At 37.8% G+C, this 22,917-nt stretch overlaps 1 protein-coding gene across 1 annotated transcript in view; it reads right to left on the bottom strand.

Moving 5' to 3' along the window:
- HOOK1 (hook microtubule tethering protein 1) overlaps positions 1-22,777 on the bottom strand; it is a 31,046-nt gene extending 8,269 nt beyond the window's left edge. Inside the window, exons 1-16 of the mRNA XM_068953322.1 lie at positions 22,534-22,777; positions 15,518-15,603; positions 13,407-13,479; positions 13,019-13,069; positions 11,283-11,415; positions 10,284-10,351; positions 9,029-9,091; positions 8,170-8,253; positions 5,134-5,300; positions 4,389-4,529; positions 2,898-3,099; positions 2,211-2,321; positions 1,880-1,967; positions 1,733-1,793; positions 975-1,115; positions 219-306 (exon numbers count right to left, since the gene is read on the bottom strand). Of these exons, the coding sequence (XP_068809423.1) occupies positions 219-306; positions 975-1,115; positions 1,733-1,793; positions 1,880-1,967; positions 2,211-2,321; positions 2,898-3,099; positions 4,389-4,529; positions 5,134-5,300; positions 8,170-8,253; positions 9,029-9,091; positions 10,284-10,351; positions 11,283-11,415; positions 13,019-13,069; positions 13,407-13,479; positions 15,518-15,603; positions 22,534-22,584 (1,608 nt within the window). The 5' untranslated portion in view covers positions 22,585-22,777. The remainder of the gene's footprint in view (positions 1-218; positions 307-974; positions 1,116-1,732; positions 1,794-1,879; positions 1,968-2,210; positions 2,322-2,897; positions 3,100-4,388; positions 4,530-5,133; positions 5,301-8,169; positions 8,254-9,028; positions 9,092-10,283; positions 10,352-11,282; positions 11,416-13,018; positions 13,070-13,406; positions 13,480-15,517; positions 15,604-22,533) is intronic.
- Positions 22,778-22,917: the final 140 nt, after the last annotated feature.

Raw genomic sequence — 22,917 nt, 5'->3', positions numbered from 1 at the left:
TGTCTGAGCTTACTTGCTCTTGATATTGTGAAACTAGTGGGTTTCAGCCTAATAAAATAAGGCATCAGAACAGCAACCTGCCTTCTTAGTGGTTATCAGCACTAAACACTGAAAAAAGAAGAGGCACAGCTGAACAAAGCGCTTGATGCTGCACTGAAGGATTTTAAACAAAACTGGCAAAGTGTCTTCAAGTTCAAGGAGTCTGAGCTTTCACTTACTCCTTCAGTCTTGGATCCCTGCTCCTGTAAAGTCTTTTGCAGATCCTCAATCTGCTGTTGTAACTCTCCAATACGCTCTTCATTTAGCCTTTTCGGAAGAAAAGCCGGTTATCATCTATCTTCTAAACAGGTCACAACATACAGTGAGATTTTTATTCTTCGTGCCTGGATGATAATTTTTCAGAGGGTTTACCCAACAGAACTTAAGCCACAAAAACTGATTTCAAATGCTCTCAGTTCCTGAGCTGCTGGAACAAATATTTGGAAGCTTTATTAAACACTTCATAACAAGAGACCTAGAATCGTTTTAAGCAAGCTTAACTACTTTAACAGCTTGCTTTCAGCAGTCATTAACTAACAGAGAAATTCAGACCGTATCCCAGTGATATGACAACATGATTTGTTTGCAGTTTTAGAAGCAGAAATCTTTTAATAGGCAGATATCCACTCCGGACCTACCAAGAATCCTTTGTTAAATGACTGATTCTTTACAAGAGCTAAGAAGAGAGTCCTCTAAACACCACTTTCCTCACAGCACGCTAGACACAAAGCTGCCACATTTCACCACCACAGGTTTAAGTTATTTTCCTTGTTTAATGCTTCATAACCCTTTCCTGTTTCTAACGATTAAGTTCATTAAGAAAAGGACAACTGGCTTACTGCAGAGTACTATACTGCAGATGCAAGCCACACTGCCTCCCTGAAGGTCCAGAAATTACATTTTGCTAGCTTTTAAAGTGCTATTTCATCCATCACCTTTTTTCGGTTTCTAGTTCATTCACTGTCCGGCGTTTTTGTTCTAGCTGTTCCTGAAGCTCTGTAATACGTTCGTTTTCTGAGCCTTCCTGTTGCAAGAGGAGCATTTTGTTTTCATGCTGCAGTCGAATAAACATTTCTCTAAATCAAAACAACAACAACAAACATGGTTAATTAAGAAAAAAGTCACTCAGAGTAAGAAGGCAATATTCCCGTTCCCTTACTCTGTTCACTTTGGGAGTTGGGGAAGTCTCATTAAAATTGTAGTTAGGGGAACAACTCAATTTTTGATTAAAAGGCAACTTATAACTATCAAGCAACATAATATTTTTGAAGAGAGATGAACAAAGTCATAAATTAAGTCACTCCAAACCCAAATTTTACTGCGTTTCCACTTTACTCTGCCAGACTTTGAGTAGTTTTAGCCAGCCTTTAGTTATTAGTTACTCAGTATTATTTATTCATTCCATCTGCCAGCAACGAGATGACATTTGTTTAGCTCCTTACAGAGAATCTTGCAAGCTAAACTTTACCTAAAGCAATTTGATGTCTCTAACAAAAGAATGCAACACCGTTATAGTATGGGAAAATAATTAAAAAAGAAACAGAAAGCGTTTTAGTAAGCATCATGGAGGGAAAGAAAGAATTGGGATACGGAGTCCTATTGCTAAAAATATAGAACTTCTGTATGGACAATTAATATGATACCTCCCACCACCACCACAATGCCCAACACAAATCCAACTTTTTTGTCTTACCTATATTCCACTGGCAGGATTTCAGCAGCAAGATTATCATGAGTTTTATTATGAGAGGCATCTGCAATTGCATGAGAAGTTTTAAATTAACAAACTTCTAGATACCTAGTAACATACATTACAACACCTCTGCAGATAAAGCAGTACCTGTTTGGCTCAAGTGATCCTGTTGCATCTGTGAACACCGGAGCTCTTCATTAGTCTCTTTTAAAGCATCACACTGTACAATCAGTCTCTAAGAACATATATTTGAGGTAGAAATAAATCATACTGTATCATATTAAGAACAAATGACACAGATTCTGTGCTCCTGACCAGTTACAACAAATTTTTTTTTTTTTTTTTTTTAAGTACTAAAATTTCACTTGCATGGTAGCACTAGTTCCGAGATATTTTCCTCAAGATAAATTCTATTTGCAGAACATTTGAGTTACTTATTTACTAGGTGTTCAAGTAAGCTCTCATTCAAGCAATTTACCTCTTTTTCTTTGATTAAAGCTTCGTGTTTTTCCTCAAGTCGCTTCATTTCAAATGCTAGCTTATCTGCTCTTTTTGATTCTTCCGATAGCTTGTTGTGAAGCTCCTGGACCTTTTCATAAAGGTAGAGACAACGTTCAGCTTATGAATGTTTCCAAATGCTACCTTTAAAAGCTATGTTAAAACCTTCACTCCTCCCCAGTTCAGCCAAAACAAACAACTGGTCCTCAAGCCTTTTAGTTGCATTTTTAATTAACAACAATCTTTTTTGGATGATTCAACAAGTTGAAGAAGTTACTTTCATTGTTGCAGGAGTTAAATGCTTTATTATTGCAATAAATATAATTTCTACTGTTTAAAGTTAATTTTTCTGAAGAAAGTTAAATATTACATGCAACTGATCTTAATAGCTGAAACGCTCTCTGTCAGGCACTCAAATTATCTCATTAAAAAAAAAAAAAAAAGGAAAGAAAAAAAACCTCCAAACAATGGAAAACCAATTAGTTGAGAAGGAAGCCACAGGTAAGCTTGCTAGTTTAACAAAGGGAGGAAACAGTCAAAGATACAGGTTAAGCCCAAGGGCTGTTAAATTAAGCAGCTCAATTTTTCAGTGAAAGGTAACTGAAGTATCTGTATTTAGGAAATAAAGATATCTGAGAAAAATTCACAACTACAGATTTACCCCTACCTGTCTTTTGTAGGTTTCTAATTGGGCACGTGCTGCATTGGCTTTCTTTAGTTCTTCCTCTAAGCTGACTGTATTGTGCATATACATCATGTTGGTTTCCTGCAGAGACTTCACTTGTCTGCGAAAGTCATTCAGATCTTGTAGCTTTTTACGGTACACTTCAACAGTTGATTCCAGCTTACTTGCCTTATCTGCAGTAGTCCTTAGAGGATAAACAGGAATTAAATAAGAAAGAGCATGTTTCTTCAGAAGATTAAACAAGTCAGATTCTGCTTTCATACAGATTCAAGCTATTTGCAAAGGGAGATACACGTATCTCCGATTAGAATTACATTCCTACAGCTTTATTTTTAACTACAGAATCATGCAGACTAAAATTATGCAAAGATTGTTTTTAAAAGCAAAAAATCACTGAAGGGTTTAAGTAAGAGCGAGACTGACAGTATACGCCAGAAGTATGAGGAAGGGTTAATACATCAAATATATCTAGGGATGCGAAACGTCTCTAGGGAATTCTGCGGGGTGAAATGTAAGTGCACCACAACATCCTGCGCTAGATATTCATCTCAAAGAAGTGGTACCTGCCAAGGACAGACGTGCAGATGTTCTCATTACAGGGTTATACATAATTAGTACATAATTATACTAAGAAAATGATCATTAGCAGATACAACCAAGGATTATAAACTTATTATTAAAAAATACATGTGGTCAGAAAATATTTTGATCCACAAATAAGAGAATCAGTTATGTTTAGGACCTGACATCTCATGTCTCTAGAGGCTAGTATAAGAAAATTCCAGAAAAACAGTCTTTTGCAGTTTATATTTATTTCAGATGTTATTTAAGAACCACTGTACAGAGAACACCTAAAAATGCTTTTATTCTATGTTTTATTCATGAGATATTATGAACAGCAGACCTAGTTTTGCAATATGATTTGCTCCAGGTATTTCTTGCATGTTTCCCTGGTACTCAGTTTAGTTTACACAAGCTGGAATTTTATGTTGAATTCTCAAAGGTACTATGGATTTCATCTCAATTTTTTTATAATTGTGTAGCTAGCCTAGAATGCAGGTATCAAAAGTTATGTCAAAGTTCAAGCTGCACATTTATTTTTCTGCGTCTGAAAAGACAGCCTCTTGCCAACACAGATGTCCTCTTAATAAAGTCCACGCACATATCCACACCAAAATCTTAATCCTTACAGAACTTAATTTACTAGCCCACGTGAAGCAGAGCAATGCCTGTATTCATTAAGCCTGCTTCACAGAACATTTCTAAACTCCTATTTTTAAACATACAGTAGTGGCAATGCCTGCAAACTGGCATTTCATCTGTGTTTTGTCAAGGGCTCATTTCCCAACGTTTATTTTTGATCTTGTTCAGGTAAGATTTCTCCTCAAAAGCAACGTCTCAGAAAAACTCTTATAAAGCCCTGGATTTAATCATTAAATCTTGCCAATACAAAAAAAAAGCTACATCTGTTACCTAAGAACATCGATTTCATCCTTCAGGGCTCTAGATTCTTCTGCCAAAGAAGTTAGTTCATCGTTTCTATGCTGCAGTTCAATCAATTGTTTTTCTAGATCTTCACAATGGACTCGATAATCGTCTTTTGCAGCTTCAAGCCTACCAGATATCAAAAATAAGAAGTCTCTTAAAAACTCTTTTGCATTACACATTCTGCTCATACGATGATCCATTTAGGGCTACTAAGAAAAGTCACTATTGATCGAAGGTGCCGCAAAATGAAAGTGGTACTGCATGCATGGAACAACATTTTATTGTCTACTTGTTAAATCACAATGGACTGCTTGTTGCAAGCCTATCATACACGTTTCAAGGGAGCATATGAAAAATGATTTTAGCATACGGATTAGAGTGAAAAAGAATCTCTAATATGGTATAAAAAGTCAGTGCAGTCAGGTGATATCTTTCCCACACAGATCACTCTGGACTTATTTTTTAAAAAAGATGATGGAAAGCAGAAAGTATCAAATGGTCACAATATCACAAGTAGAAAATAATTATTATTAAAAAGAAGAATGAACTATTATATTTATAAGTGTGAGGACTATCCTTAAAACATGTTAGATTGAAACAGTAGCAGAAAGCTTTTAGAGTACCAAAGAAACTGAGATGGAACGTCTTAGAAGAGCATCAGAAATTCTTAGAACGTATTTGGCATAACAAACAAGGGTTTTTTGGAAGAGAGAAATAAATTGTTTCATACCTGAAGTTTTCTTCTTGCAGTTGTTCCAGCTGCAACTGTGCATGAAAATACTTTTTTGCTACCATAGTATTTGGATCATCAAGAGAGTCATCTAATTGCTCTAACCTGTCATTCATAACCTCATTTTCTGACATCAAGCTGTTTTTTTCATCCTGAAGGGCAGCCACCTAGTACAGATAAAAACAGCATAAACATTATAAGACTTGTCCAATCAGAACTGTAGCAAGACTAATACCTCACCAAATTAGCGTATGAAAACGACTGAGAAACTTTAGAAAGTAATTTACATAGCATACTTAAGCATACAGATGCTTTAGTGTATGAAAGCTATGAAGCACTAAAGAAAATGTTTTTCTGAAAAAGACAAATTTTTATAGCTGAAACCATGGTAAAGGCATACAACGTGATATGGAGAGAAACTGGTATTTCATTTAAAAAAAAAAAAAAAAGAATACCACGGACGCCATACAAGAACTTTTAAGTAGTGATGTGAAGGTACTCTCCATCTTGAATGTACTTAACAATAAAAAGCAGGATGGCACTAGCTAGCACGCTAAAACAGTACTGCCGTGCGCTCAGCAGTGGATGGTTGTGCAAGAAGCAGTTCCAGGCGCCATAAGCTTGTAAGCACACACGCAAAAGAAAAAACCTAGACAGCTTCATATAGAGCATGCATTTTTTACAACAATCAAACAAGTTCGATATTGGAAGTGTTCACAGCTAAGCAAATGAGAATACAACACTGTACTAAAACAGTAAGTATATTAACAGCCATAAAATGGGGAAGGATTAAAAGGATAGAACCTTTAAAGTTTTTCTAGTGAAAGCTGCTGTGTTAATATTAACATCCTGTCAAACATAAGAGCACGTAGCATGTGTTAGTTAACTGGCATTTAAACAGGGACAATGCACTTTTTTGGGTTATGTTCTCCTGAATCATAAAGAAAACCTACCTTTCTTATATTCTTGGAAAATATCAAGGAAGACTGAGACCTTATAAGTGAATTTATTAAGAATTAGTTTAAATGAGAAGTGTCAGTCAATATTATGGCTTCAAAAAAAACCAAAACGAAACAAAACATATCATGGTGACATTATCAAATAAAACATCAGATTTAACCTAAATGATGCAACATTAAGAAACAGCTTGCTTGCAATCATAATTTAAAAGTCTATCAATCAAACAGATGTAAGAAACAGATCAGTAATTCCTGTACCACTGCACTGGCTTTCTAGGTCCACTCTTTCTTAAACACCAAATGTTAACTTACTATATACATGTGCATACACGCACCAGCAAGTAAAGATCGTATCTGAGACTTATTCAGTGTCAGACTTCCTGTTCAAGGCTCAGGCACTCTCTAAACATACACAACAGTCACATTTTTAGACTCTTGTTACTAGAGCACCCATCTGAGGCTTCAAAAAAATTTTTCACACAATTCAAGTTAAGCTTTCTATCTTTGTTGTAGTTCCTTCCCGATGGCTTTCTCTTCTATTATTTTGACATAACAGAAGAGGTGTAAATCACTGGACCCCAATGTTGAAAAAAATTAAGAGATATTTTAAAACACACGCCACAGTATTAAATAACTGCACTATCATTAACTCAGTTAATTAAGCAGTACCTTTCCCCCAGTACTTCCAACGACTTCAGCTGGACCACACTGTTATGAGCAGCTGGCTTTGTGTTACCAACCATCAATTAAGAGAGAAATTTCAAAAGAGAAATTTGTGGGAGACAGGAGAAAGTCAGGACTGCTTCAGTGAGACAAACTAAGTCTCCTAATGGAAGCATAAAGGCAAGTTTATTTTTATTCCAACACCTCTAGAAAAAAAAAAGAGCTTTTGAACAATTAAAACAATACTCTTCTATGTTTCACAAATGCAATCTCAGAGTTTGGCTGCAGAAGCAATCCTGTTGTACTTTTAAAAGAAGCCATTTTCTCCTGCAGGGTTCAAGTCACAAACATTTTTGTATCTCTGCTTTCACTAGGAAGGCTTACTACTGCTTCAAGAGAAAAAGGGAGATGAAGCATCGATACAATTCTAAAAAATTTCTGACCATCTGCAATTGGCAATAAGAGTTCCTTTTACATATATTCAACTCTTCCAGTCATTTCTATCAGTAAGAAAAGTAGAAATTGGCCTCTGGATTTTTTTCAGAGGCACACAGAGCTAGTACAGAACACCAGCTCCTATAAAAGGATGCTATCCAAATGTTGTCTTCATACAGGATCAAATCTAAGATGAACGGCCTCTTCACATAAACCTCTCTCTATTCTCAGATTGTAGTATCATAAAACAGGAATAAGACTTTGTACTAACAACTTTTTCTTAATTCTATTTAAATTGAAATGCAAGTTACTATTTATTATGTTTAACCATGTACTGTTTATGGTTTTGAAGTCCTTTCTCCCTTCTGTAAAGGGAGACCTTTTAAACTTCTCTCTTCATCAAAAACAAAGGTAGGCCTATTATCAGCGTGGTTTGCAAATGTCAACTAATAGATCCTTGTTTCCATTATTTTTAATTCCTGAAATATTCTCCATGTTGAAACCTTGCCCATAAGAAAAAAAAAGTAAGTACATTTTAGATAAGTTTCAAATTTCAGTCTCTCCTCCACACCTATGGAAAATAGCATTTTTTTTCCTTTGATTAAATCAAAGGACTATTACATGAATTGCATTTTAGGATATAGTTCAAAGGACTAAAAGCAGCAGTGATTGAAAATGAAATGGGTAATTTTTAAAGCCATGTTTTACTGGCTACTTGCTACTAAGGATAAATATAAAGCTAGCTGACGAAGCAACCTTTGGTTTAACAGTTGGCAGAGGACCTCAACTTTATATTAGGAAATCATTTCAAGTAATCACATTTTGGAGTATAGAATTGTTGCTTTTCCCCACAAACAGCAAAGAACTCTTACATAAACGTTAAATAAATCCGAAATTCACTGTGACCTTCAGAATTTTTGCTTCTTAATAATGACACCACTGCACACACCTAAGAAATAAGCAGGTCGTTGTTTCTTACCTGTAAATCCAGCTCTTGACATCTTTGTGCTAACTCTTCTTTTTCTGCTAGTGCTTCCTGAAGGTCTTCCAAAGCTCTTTTAAGCTTTTAAAAACAAAGACAGTCAATTACTCTGGCCCATATCCAAAGCACTTACACTTCTGTCTTCCTAAGTGTCTCAATTACCCATGCCGACTGTTTAAGGAGAATACGCTCATGTAGAGTTACACACTCACGTACAGTTACAAGCCTAAATACATTTTTGGATCAGGGACTCTGTTCATCTTACTTACCTATATTTTAAACAATTATCACATGTAACAAGCAAATTACTGAAACTCAGAGTAATACTCAGACACAAAAGACCAACTTAGGCTAAAATGATATAGAAAAACACCATGAACAGGGGCGATGTCACAATTTCATAATCCCTGCCCATGAAAGGCCTCCAGTCCACTGGCTCAATACTTTCATGAATAAAATCCACTAGATTCATGCACGTGGATCAGGTCTAAGTGTTGGCTGTCCCTCTTCCTCCTCCTCCAAAACAGAATTCATTGTAAGCACAGAAAGAAAACAGACTACGATCTTTCTCAATTCAACCTTTCATCTCAGAAAAGTAATACTGGTGCTCCTTTTACGGGCAGGCGCTTTTAAAGACAGCTTCATTTCACGTGCAGGACCTTGCATTGTTCAGGTTATCAAGTGTTTTCAGGATCACTCAAAAATAATCTGAAAATTTTAGCCTGATATAGACTGAGCCCTGATGTAAGCCCTTGTCTTAATTGGAGAGCAGCCCATCTCTTCACCTGAAGGATGGCAAGATATCAGCTCATTTTTCAAGCTTGAATTATAAAAACAACAAATATTAAGCAGTTACCTGCTGTTCCATTTCACTTGATGCATCACTTGTGGAAAGACCCATTATTTCCTTGCTCATGAGCTATAAAAAAAAAAAATAGCCACAGGCAAAAGAGTAATTTAGATTTAAATATTCTGTAAACTCATTGTCCACTGAATATAAACTGTATCTTCAAGTACGTCCTTGTACTCTTCCTATATATCAAAGCAGATTAATAGTAATAAAACCACCTCATGGTGGGTAAAGGACTTAAATCCAGAATAAGAGGACAGATTTTTTTCCCCCAAATTAGCCAAGTGCGAGCAGTAACCTCCTACTGGATGAATCTGTGTCCTGCTAAATCAAAGGCAAGCCCCTAGCCAAGTCAAAGGGAGTGGACTAGAGGGCAGGATGGCACACAGTGCATTTAATAGTTATCACACTTCTTTGTGTCACGTTGCCACGAAGCAAACAACCGGAAGATCAGCACAGCTTTCACTGATACAAATATGTATATAGTATGCTTGTCAACAATGAAAGGGCTTTACTTCTTATTCAGAAGCTACAGTATTATTTCTAGATCTTGTTCAGAAGGAACGTTTGAACAGTTCAAATACAACAAACAGAAGGCTTATGGATTTATTTCTACCAATATGATGCTAATAGCTTTAAAAACTATACAGCAAATTTAAATCAGTAAGTTTTAAATCCGACTACCAGCTCCGCTGCTATGGTGATGAGTGTACAATTACACGTTACACATGGGGTGTATGCGGTATGACACACGGGTATGACAGACTGCTGGCTTACAGCATAGCTCTGATCACTATGATAATCCAGGTAAGAATAAAAGAAGATGTCAGAGGAAGAGGGGGAGGGTCTAGTGACAAAAATCAGAGAAACACAGCTGAGAGTCTGCAAGTCAGTTACTGAAACAATCTGTGTCAAAATGATGCAGCCTCAAACAGTTATGATCAGCATAACCATGGGGTCCAAGACTACAGCACTGGTGCAGAAACTTTGTAACCTGACTCCCATACAATCACTGGTTGGCTTCAATTAACTAGATATATTTTTTGTGCAAAGTAGGAAGTCTTAAGCATTTATCATCATCATAAGCTTTATTTTTTCAGCACACAACACTAAAATCAAAACCCCATCTCTTGTTATTGACCCTCCCAGACAATTTAGAGGAGCACTTACTTTCCTGATTTTCTTTGGATTGAAGAATAAAGATCAATATATATTCAAACTTCTCAGCTGAAAGCATTAGGCTATGTAAATTATTATTTACCTCTTGAATGGCAGTCATGACAACATGTTGAACAGACTCTTCGAGGGTCATGATATTCTGTATGTGTTCTATAAAAAAGAAGAATTTGTAGTGACTCGCAATAACATTCATCCTAAATGGCTTAAATAAAATGACGCATCTTTTGTAGAAAGACATAAAAGACACTATTCTCTGAAAAGCTATTTCCGAATAGGTAGTGCTCTTTTTACATGCAGCACTACCCGTAGTCAACATAAACAAACATGCTGGATTATCTTACATGCAGTTATCCAAATCATTCATGACATGCCAAAGAACTGCACCCTAACAGAATTTTGTACAATATGCTTGCAGACAAATACTGCTCTATGAGAAATGAATGCAGCTAACGTATCTTTGATATCAGTTTTATGCATGTATTGTGCCAAAAAAAAAAAACCAAACCTACTTTTTTTTTTTTTAAAGTCATACTAGATAAGCTAAAATAACACCTCAGAAATTGAGTATTCTGTATGTATTCTAATTATAGCTAGGGCTCTATATGGGAATAGTTCTCATAACAGCAGCAAAGTTCCAGATGATGATATCTGTGCATGTAGGCCCATCAAGTTTCCATTATGTACAACATCAGGTCAGAAAAATGTAACTGGTATTTCTCTTACTGTAGAGATGTGTACACAATATGAAAGGCAGTTTCTAATATCAGTTTTTAATCTAATTTGCTTGATTGGTATTTGAATAGTAAGCTTTATGTTTTGGTCCTTTTTCCTAACAACTAGGAATTAAAAAAACCCACAAACACTGCAGGCTGTATTTTACTCTATCCTGAATAAAGTTTGAGTTCTATACAGACAAACTTCCTGCAGGTGTTTTGCTTTTAAGTGAACTCCAGTTGCACAATAGGCATGCTAATACAATTAATCAACAGTAGAGACTTTCTGATAAATAGGAGAGAAGTTCCCTTTACATCTTACCAAGACAAATTTTGCTGTTTGTTGAACAAATGAAAGTAGTATGTACCTTGCTTCCTTTCACAGTTGACCGCACAACCCAAAATAAGCTGCAGAAGCCTGCCCAGTTCAGCTGGATCTGAATTCTCAGATATCTGGTTTAAGTCAGGAATAAGTTCTTCTGATATCTGCTGACCCAAAAACTGAAAAAATTGGAGTGAAAGTAAATATGAACTCCCAGTTTTACACAACATTAAGATTTAACACCACATAAGAAACCTGGACTCAGTAAGCCATCCAGAACAAAAATATAGGCTATTAAAAAGTTTGTTACTGTAATACTCATGAAACAAAAGAGATCATAAACATTAGCTGTGGAGATGCACACTAGAAATATGGTTGATGAGAGACTACACAGATAGCAGTACCAAATTAGGAAATTTGGAGATGCCTACACAAAACAGATGTTCTCACCTTGTTTGTTACAGGGCTTCACATGCAAATCCCATGCATCACAAGGGCTGTGCCTTTCTTAAGCCAGAAAAGGCAGCTCTAAACTGTCTCCTCTCCCCAGTTTGGGTGCACGTCTGGGGGAAGCAAGCCAATGACTACTACCAAACTTGGCACCTCAAGTTTGCCTCTGAACAGGCCTGAACTTAACCTAAAGGAGATCGCTTTAAAAACAGTCATACCTACTCAAAGCACTTGGCACTTACTTAGTGCAGTGAAATGATAACTCTTTATTTAGAATTGATTGTTCTTAACAAAGAGTTGAAATTTTTCTAACAAGAGTATAAGTTTGAAAGTCTAATAACTTGCATGCTTTTTGAATGACCTATCCTACAGTAACGCTTTATTTTCTTGTAAGTTATAAGTTGCTGGGTTAGCCCTCAGATGAGGGTCAGTTTGCTTCACCAACAGAATCAATGACAAGATAAAGAAGGAACATAGACAACTAAATAGATCAATAGTTTATGGGAAGTATATCCAAAATCAGTTTCTTTTTAGTCCTTCAAAAAGCTTCTCATAAGCATAAAGAGGTTCTACTTCTGGGCTTGCCATGGAACAGCATGGCCTTTAATATCACAACTAAAGGCAGGCACGAGCCAGAAAACAGTAAGATGGACTGGTAAGTTTTTCCAGACTATGCCTATTACATGACTGTAGTGGAGCTCCACACAAAATTCAAAGTGTTGTTTGTTCGTTTGTTTTAAAACCTCATAAACAAAAAGCAGTACCATTTTATGGCTATCATACTCATCCCGCACAAGAGAGAACCAACTATAAACCTTACTCTGCCCATGAGGATTTGTAACTGTAGCTCCCAAACTGCAGGTAAGTGTCATAAAAACTAGGCTAGGAGTTGCCGAATCTGTTCTGCCAAGTAGCAAAGGATTAAAAGCTTTACTAGGCAAGACCAAATCTGAACATACACACAAAAGTCAGAAGAACTCTGCAGTTTTGTGCTTCTGACACTCACCCAGGCAGTGATGGAGACATTATTTCCAGCTTATGTTCCGAGAATCTTATTTAAAACAAACACGCTCATGCATATATATATATATACACACACATACACATGATACGCACATATACACAAAATCCAGTTTGTGTAGACATCATAGGAATTTTATATTAATTCAAGCGTCCCCATTTAACCAGATAATTATAACGAACTTTCCACAAAAAAGCCATTAAAATACATTACTTTGCTAGAATAAAAAATAAATTAGCTAGGTGAAAGAGAAGAATAACCATAATGTTTATTGCTCAGCACAACAAAAAAAATTGCTGCTTTCTCCATACCTCATGATAGTAGTCCATAATTCCTTGCAGTATCTTCTTCAGATTACTGGACTAATTGTACATGAAAGATAAAGTTACAGGCTTTTATTACAATTATTAATTTCTCTGAAATTACGTAACAATTTATAATCAAATGTTTACACAACTGCTCTAGGAGAAAAACACATAACGTTAGAGGAAAAGAAATACTGCAATAGAAAACCCCATGCAAAATGCTGGCAGGCACTTAAAACTATCAATATACACTTCAAATGCATTGAAATTAATCTCAAGTCTGTTTGAGTTTAATTCTGAACTGTAGTTCAGAATTTTTTGCGCTGTTAGATACACGCAGGACTGACACCATACCCAACCTCACAAAACTTTTACTAACTTCAGTTTTGAGTACCTTTATTCTCCAGTTGTCACCAACATCTTCTTTAATGCGACTTAGCCATGACGCATCAAACCAGGCAACATCTCTAAAATGAAATTAAATGATTAACCATTAACAAGCACACATTTAAATAAGACCGCAGACCCTCAGCATTAGATTATCAGGACATTTTACTATAGTCTCTGACAAAACATAAATTCCTGAAGATTACAAGTTATACCTGTGTCACAGGGAATTTCTATCCTGCTTGCCAAATTATATGGCATGCACCACCACATAAAACATTATCTTTCAGGACAGGAAGAATTCAAATATATGCTTAAATTAGCTTGTAAAGCTAGGGACACAAGTATGTGAATGAATGTCTGCTATGTTGAGTTTTTAATGCATGAAAATATGGTCATCATGTCATAAAGAAACATTACCTTTTAATGTCTGTTAATTTATTTAAATACCTACTTTTGCACATTTAGGTGTGTAAACACTCACTTATTAGTCAAAGCTATTTATCAAGAAAAATAAATTATTTTTTCCTACTGGCATTTCATAACTTCTGAATCTGTTTGTTCCTCCAGACAGATGTATATTCATTTCACTGGCAAAAGTAAGGATGAATTGCTGAGAGAGGAGTTTACACAAATAGAGTTGCCAAGAGGCACAACTACAGCATATCTAACAACATCTAATTTTTACACAGTACTGTTTATCCATTGGTTTCAGAGTGCCTAACAAATGACAATTATCATCCCCACTTACATATCAACAAACTTGGTTGTAAAGCAACTTGCCCCAGGCTTGTGGCAGTCTAATACCATAAGCAGGCAGTAAGCCAACGTTCTAGCTACTCCACCGGACTACTACTAACAAATCTTCACCTATGTGAGTGGTGATTATTTCTTATTCTAACAGTGTGACATCGTAGTTTGACTGATCCACTACTTTAGAAATAGTAGCATCCTGCAGGGACATACTAAGCCCTGCTGAGCAACTGTGGCATGGGGGCTTGTTAACCCACATAGCGTAGCAGCACTGGGAAGTGACCCTCAGAGAACCTCGACTAAGCAATTCTGAATCAATTTTCACCAGGTCCTAGGAAAAGGGCAAGCTCTGTCTTTATACAGCATGCTTTCAAGGACTGAGGGGTTGGGGGAGGGGGGGGGGAGAAGTAATTTGTTAGTAATCAAAGACACAGTTTGAATAGAATATAGTAAGATAAAGAGATGATCATTCAAATTTCCCTTTTATCTGAGCCAACAGCAGCAATAAAGTTTCAGTGACACTTGTGCTGTGATACTGTTTCAATAAGAGACTGATCTTACAATCACGTCTGATGTAACTACAAGCATTAAATGAGTGTGACATTCAGCCCACTACCATTTGTCATCACGCCAATAAAATGGCATTATTTGTCCCAAGCAGGAGGGGATACAAAGACACACCTTTTGAATTTTTAGTTCCTCATTCCAAAGAGGACCATACCACTTGCAGTACACATATGCACGGAAATAGTTATAACGACAAAACTAAACCAGATTGTATCATTTGTGCCCGCTTATCCTTAAGTATGGTTCCAGAAATATTGCTACTTTGAATTTAATATTGCAGTATCACCTCTTGATGAGCTGACAATATAGAAACCAAATTATAAACAATAGTAACAATCCTATTGAGTCCTTTGTTTCAGTATAAACAAAAGGGACAAATAAAATTCAATTATTATATTAGCAAACAAAACTACTATTTCATAATGTAATTTACCATTGCCAGTTACTTCTAATATCAATAGAAGATTAGTGAGGGGAGGGGAAAAAAAAAAAAAAGATTGTAGAGAAAGTCCTGGGCAGGAAAAGGGAATGAAATATATGCAATATCTCCCTATTACCTCCTCTATGCTTTCCCATTATTATTCAACTATGATATCAGCCCCAAAGCAACAACGTAAAGGCATACTTTATCTTCTACTATAAACTGCCTACTCTAAGTTTTAACACACAACAAACCCTCAGAAATGCTTACTGTTGTAACCACCCACCACTTGGGGGTGGGGGAACAGACTACACACATTCAATACAAGAACCTGAAGACATTAAATACCTTCTCTTTGAACTCAGGTATCAACTTACATTTGATGAAGCACCTGTGCCATGGCAACACCATTAGTCAAATCCTGAACATCTCTGCAAGGTGCAGCAGTATTGAATGTCTGCAACTGAAAGAGGAAAAACAACACGTTTCTTGATCAAGAGAGAAGGGCAGGAGACTAGTTACCCTTTTCCTCTTTAAAGCATAAGCCTTTAGCAAGACGTCTTTCTAGCTTAGGCAGCCCAAAACATCAAAATCCTTTCTGCACTATACAGTTTGAAAGTCAACCCAAACATCTCAGTAAGTCTGACTGTCGATTATGAATAGTACTTTCAATAGTTAGTATAACTAGAGTCTGCTTTTTCATGCTGGTCCTTTTATTGTAAATCAAATTATGGAATACTACATTGGGAAACTAAAGGTATATTTATCCATCCTTCACATTAGATGCGAGTGCTTCATTCCAGACACATACTACCAAAATAAAAAAGTGGTATCAGAAGAGAGAATGAAGGCTGAGGAAAAACAAATTAAGTACAGGTGGTAAAAGACTGGATAACATAATGCATAACATCAATAGAAACCCCTGAGATTATTTTGGGGCAGAGAGTAAGGGAGAAAGTTATGCAAAAAACAGAAAAATGCAGTTATCTGAGAGCTATTGCACTCTACAGATATGAAGACAGCTGAGCAGGACTGAACAATTTTAAGCCCTGTGAGCTGACAACACATTTACTTGCCTTACATAGCAATTCCAAAGTTACTCTAAAGATGTTCCTATTAAAATATACAACTTCAAAATACCATACTTGGCTTACATAGCCAAGAAATCTTTACAGTATCCTGCAATCATTCGTCTTTTCTTGGTAAATAGCAGTTACCAAACATCTACCCTTCCTAGTGTTTAAACACAGGGCTGCATATAACTTTACTCATCTACATATTTCTGTAAAGATTAAGCAGCAAAGCCCCAGTTTTCACTCTTCATCCCTTATTACAAAACCAGATTATAGATGGAACCCTTTTACAGTTAATTTGCCTGACCTATCCCACATGAATTTTTTACAAACAATCTTTCTATTCTAGCTAGTGCTTCCAGGTACCGGTATGATTAAGGTCCCTTTGCACTAGGGCTACAAAAATGCAATTCCCATCCTAAAGATTAAATTGTCAACAGCTCAGATGTTTTGCAGCTAGCTTCTCCAAAAGTAACTCAAGTCACAGGAATACCTTCAACATTTCTACAGCCTTGTACAGCACTGCAATAAATACTTCCACATCAGCTCTATACGTGATAAATAAGACTCTGCCCATCAACTTGATCTATTCCCACTACTGTTATAGAATCATAGGAAGCTCTTTTGCTAGGCTACTAATTTCTACCTGCAATTGTTAGTTTCAATGTATAAAGCCTTAAACCACTGAGGTCACTAGGCCCTCAGAACATCATTCCACAAAACTGTGTCTGTACTAAGTCCAGTCAACATTTCAACCAATCCTACAGCCTATCTTTGCCAGCCTATACAAAGAGAAAAGAATACAGAACAGATCAAGCATACCACCCTACTCCCTCAAAATACTCCATCGGGCTCCAGGAATTTGTGTAACCACTGACAGTAGATTTGTGTTTAGCAGTCAAAGGAGTTTTCTTCCATAATTTGGTTGAGGCACTTTTGGAGCCACAAACTCAGCATCCACAGATTCTGCAGGACTGTCCCCTCTCGTCCGAGTTAATCATTTGCCTGCTTCACTCGACATCCCCTACTACTTGGGCAGAAAGGCACAGTGAACAAGCTCTCTGTACTGACCCTTATCATACCCATTTCCTCCCAGCATTGTCTTTCCCAGGTTGAACAGGCTAATTTATTTAGCCTCTTGTATGGAAGCTCTTCCATACTTCCGAAGAGAATGGTCATCTTTCTCTTCGCTTTTTCTTGTTTTCCTTTAAGATCTATAGGATGGAATTACCTGAATGTCACCCTGTAACCACAGCTGAGGAAAATTAAGATAAACTTCACTAAAACAGGATTCTTCTACTAAGAAATATATACATTGAATGGAATGGAACCAAGTACACATCCTTATAATCTCTGCCCACTATGAAGTTTTTTTTTTTTTTTAAATACTTGCTATGTTTATCAAGTCCTAAATCATCTGTCCATCTGCAAGAAGACTTTGCCAATTATTTTGTGACAGCTTAGCTTCTTCAAAGGCCACAGGTGAATGATCCTGTCTAATGCTTTTGGGAAATGTAACTACTGGGACAGAAGTAGTTGAAAAGCATAGTTTGCAGTTTTGAGAACTTGAGGCAGTCACTGCACTCCATTGTTTATAAAGACCAACCATGTAATCAGAAAATTTGTTTCCTTGCTTTAAAAACAAAGTCTAGTCAAGTCCAGAAGAGAACAATATGCATACTGAGCCTTAAAAAAAAAAAAAAAAGAAGGTAAATAAGTATTTTTCAGTCCTGTATTAGGGCAAACAAAGAGTCAATAATCCCTTGTAGGTTACATAAAAGATTAAGTACAAGAACGCAACCTGAAGCGGTTGTGATTGACAGCCTTGGTTTCTAATACTACAGCAGCCTTAATGACAACTCAAGAATGCGCTTGGAAGCTTATGAGTCAAGACTGGGCATGCCAGAATTCAGAGTTTTATGGTACAATATTGTGATACCGCCATTTGGAGAGACACAACTGTAAACTGAAGAAGTTGCTAAGGTAACAGGCCCTACCATTTTGCTTCTACAACCAAGACTGTTCAAGCCTGCTAAAGCAAGTAAACAAAGCCTTAGACAACCTTGTGATGTGCAATGCTGCCTTATGCATGTCAGCATCTCTCAGAATAGAAACAGCTAATTAAGATTAAGCAAAAAGCAGGACTGTCACCCCAAAGAGCACATTCTCTCCAGGTGCTCCCCACGACCCCAAATCACTTAGGACTACCAGAATTCCTCAAGGCTGTCCAACGGATGTTGGCTGACAACCTGCATCTGCCTGCAAAGCTGAATCTCATCTTCAGCATTTTCCATGCTTCTGTGTGCTTTGCTACACCTTTACAGTTAAGGCGTGATACTGAGAGTCTTTGTTTCTCCACATACTTAAAAGTTACATAATTACCTAGAAACAATGAGAGCAGAAGTGTTGAGTTTTCTCCAAACCCCATGCCACTTAAATGTCCTCAAAATAGAGATTTTTACTGATTAAAAAAAATAAAGTCACTGACAGCTGAGGGTAGGAGGAAGAGGTTGTTAGAAGCAACCATGGAGTCCAGTACTGCAGCGATACCAGTCTTTCAGATTCAATTAGTTTTCCTACATATAGCTTCAAAGACATGCTGTAACTTATGCTGAAGACCATTTCAGATATCAGCCATGAGCTTATTCAAACACACCTTGCTACTTGCTATCACAAACAGAGAGAAATTTTTTCTCTCAGACCTACAGCTATTATGCTGGTAATATAATCTGAAAATTTGAAAACATAGCACAATGCTTTTTCTCTGGATCAACTGAAGGATTTATTAAACAGCTGCAGATTAAACAAGACTACATTAAAATTACACAGCATAACTCTAGAAACCCATCCAACACTTGAGAAAACATTCCCTCAATTTCTTCTGGAGAATCCAGGTTTGAGGTACTCCAGTTGATACTCCGACTACATATGCTAGGGACAGAGTTCTACAGTTAGACAAAGAGATTTTGAAGTATAATAAAGTATAAACATTCTCATCCTTAATCCCAGAATTTTAGTAATGATAATTCAGCCACAGGGAAAGATAGCATTACAAAGGCCAGACAGATGCATGAGTACATCTATTGTGGAAAGAGCTTTCTATTGAAGATATTACCATATATAGCCATTCAACTGTCCATAAGGTAGCATTTATTCATATAATACATATGACCTGTGTGACAAGACAGATAAGAGAGAAAAAAAAAGAAAAAAAAGGAAAAAAACACTCTTTCAAAGTTCACTTTTATTAAAAAAAAAAAAAAACTTCAATATACTCACCAAACCTGTAATACTACTCATTAGAGCTGGAAAGGATGAACTAGCCCTGCCAGATTTTAAGCACTCTTCCTTTCCGAAATGGTTTAAAAACTATTTTCTTATGCAGCTTGTAATTTGTGCGTATGAAGTTTTGGATTATGTTCACTCAAATCAGATTTCTAAAATACACTTTTAGGAAGAGGATCATATCTGAACAGAAATAAACCTTTCCTGTGAACAAAGCAATAAAGTGGATTTTCATAGAAGTTAACACTTCAAAAAAGCACTGTGCCTCCGTTTAAATAATGCTGCTATCTCATGAGTTATACACACCAAAACATCAACACAACATAACACAGCAAAAACAATAGTTAGGAATTTTAAGACTAGTCTGAGCGTATCCTTCAGTCCTGCAAAGTACCTAATGGATACTTCAAAGGCCCTGCAGTACACCCACCATACCTCAATGGAGACCTGTTATACAGAATCAATTCACATATAAAGACTTCTCTCCAGGTGCCTGCTCTAATCAGGATTCAAAGACTAAAGCAACCTCCAAGAGGTAAAACATCAGAAGACATTCAGGAAATTTCTGCTCTACTATAGTAAAGAAAAAACCTCTTTTAATGGCATCTAAACATAAAAGATACCATAGCATCACTAGGCCTACTGATTGCTGCTTTTATCCCCTCATTGTTACCCTGAGGTGGAAAACATTAAGGTTTATTTCACATACAGTAAACAGAGTCCACCCTTCTGTGGGACTTAGAAAATTCAGCTCTAAAGCCTGTTGCAAAAACAGTGGTTACAAGTATTACCAGAAGTCGATTTTCCTTGAAAAATAAAATACATTAAACTCTACAGGGAATGTAATTCCATTATGGGTTTTTTGGGTAATATCCTTAAAGTTTTAAGTCCAATGACATCCAGCTTGCAGAAACTCTAGATAATGTTTTTTTATTCCTACTTTCTCCTACATGGAGTGCATGTTTTCTAGTATAAACATTGATAGAATAAAAAATGCACTATCTGGCAGCAGAACACAAAATCTGAGCGGGGTGAACATGTCTTTGCTATACTCGGGGACAAAAAAATTGAGAAGTCTATTTGAACTATACAGAGTTACAGAACCCTTTTCTCTTCCATTACAAAGCATTTCATTCTCCTTTCCCCAAAAAAGCTCTACTCTAGAAGATTTTTTTTTTAATTATTATTCAGTCTTCTATGAAGTTCAAGCTAAAAGAACTTTTGAAACATATCTGAGTTAATGCTCAGCTTCTACTAAGTTGTAAATTAGGTCAGAGAAATAAGGTGCTAGATCTGAAAACAAGCAGATGGCAGCGTATCCGCTGAGTACTGCGTACACAACTGGAACATACTGAGCTGGATATTCATTTGCATTAATGACCCTGTATGATGCTCTTTTAGTTTGAGGCTAGTTAAAGTTCTATTAGCATTCACTTTAAGCGATGTTATGTAATTAGATCCATGTAATGTGACCAAACTAAAAATGAGAATTAGACTTTAAATATTTAAGCAGGAATTGTAAACGTATTTCAACACTGCTGAAAAGAGTTTGAGAGAGTTCAGGAACATATATGCACAAGCTGTTTCATTAGTTTGTTCTACAACAGAATCACGACAGAGCTATTTTTCTCATCTACAAATAGAAGATACAAAGCTGAAGAGCACAAAGAAGAGAAAGAAGAGAATGCATCGATTACAAGATAAAGAGTATCCGATCCAGGAGAGCTAAAGCATAAGATGTCTGCAACTCTAAACAACAAATTAAACATCAGCATATAAGGTAACTAACAGGAAAACAGAAGGAGGAAAAGAAAGGAGGAAGCTGTTTTTTTTTTTTGTTTAAGTGTTTTATAAGAAATTGAACTGTATTAGAACTTCTGTATTGTCACGCAGAAAGGAGAAGGAACACCGCTTCTGGTAGCTAGCATTACATTGTTTTTGCCCTGGTTCTTGTCCGTCTCTGGTTTCATTTCCAGACCTCCACAATGCTTCTAAAATAATCCGTTCTTTCCTTTTTTTCATGCTTAGCATATCCAAAATAACTGTTATCGCTAAAGGAAGAGTCCATGCAAAGTAGTTCTGGCCTTACCTGCCAGGATTTTATGCCACACCTGCACAAGTAGCTCTATTATTTAAGCACAACACGCTCTTGCCAAGTTTGCATCTACAAGACCAGAATTACAGACAAGAAAGCAGAGAAAACCCAGAAAGAGGGGGTGAAAAGAAAGGAAGCTTGATTAATGAATCATGCTTCTTGTGTCTGTGGTACGCTGCATCTGGGTGCAACAAACGCTCCAAACAACTGAGGGATGGTAGGAGATGAAGCTCAGCCTCAGCTCTGAGGTTTCTGCTTCTGCCCAACTGAATTCAAATTAACTGCATGCATTTAATGTTATTGTTAATTATTGCGAGGCTTCTACATTAAAAGCTTTGCTGAAGAACCACTAATTGGACCTACAGGATATTCAAAAGGTTGCATCTACACTTCAAGACTGTTACTTCTGCAAGAGTCTTGGGGGGGGGGAGGGGAAAGGAGTATAAAAGAAAGATACGTATTATAAACACAGCAGTGTTTTTATCCAAACAATCGTCACTTTCTGCTCATTTGCCTCTTACTCAAATCTCCCACCTCCGAAAGCACCTGACAGGAGCGGCAGCGAGAACATCGTCTTATTCCCTCCAGGGCAGCGAGGGCGCAAGCCCACCCCCACGATGCACAACCGACGAGCCGGCGGCAGGGCCGGGCCGGGCCGGGCCGCCCCCGTCGCCACGGCAACGGCGCGAGCCCAACAGGTGCCCGCCCCGCCCGGCCCGATCCCAACCACCGCCCGCGGCCTCCGCCGGCCCCGGTGCGTGCGTGTTGGGGGGGGGGGGGGGGAGGGAATCTGACTGGAAAAGCCTCGCTCCGCCGGGGAGGCCGCTCCTGAGGGAGCTCTTCCCCCCCCCCCCCCCAAAACAGGCCGCTCCGTGACAGCGAGCACCCGCGCGGGGGTGGCAGGGGGCCGGAGAAGGAAGCGCAGGGAGGCGGCACTGACCCAGAGGATGAGGCTGTCGCAGAGCAGGAGGTCGCTTGGCTTCGCCTCCATGGTGGCGGCCTCGTCCCGCAGCAGCAGCAGCGGCGGCGGCGGCGGCAGCGTAAGCGCCCGATGCGCCAAGCGCGCTTACGCCCAAAACAATGCGCAGCTTACGTGACAGCCGCCGCCAGCGGCGCCCACCTACGCGGCAGCCGAGGCGAGGCGGGGACAGCGCTGTCATCACGTACGCGTCAGCGCCCGCCCATGCCTTCAAACACCCGGAGTGGCAACCGGCGCCACCAATCACCAGGAGAGGGTATTGTTGTTTGCGCCAATCGGGAGGGGGAGCGCGCTCGTTGGAGGCGGGCCTTCGGCAGAAGGACGAAGGTGGCTTGGGGCGGGCGG

This window comes from Struthio camelus, chromosome 8, assembly GCF_040807025.1.
Source record: "Struthio camelus isolate bStrCam1 chromosome 8, bStrCam1.hap1, whole genome shotgun sequence".
Classification (NCBI taxonomy): Eukaryota; Metazoa; Chordata; class Aves; order Struthioniformes; family Struthionidae; genus Struthio; species Struthio camelus.
Note: the sequence above shows the minus strand (reverse complement) of the source record. Positions and strands in the feature narration are given on the sequence as shown.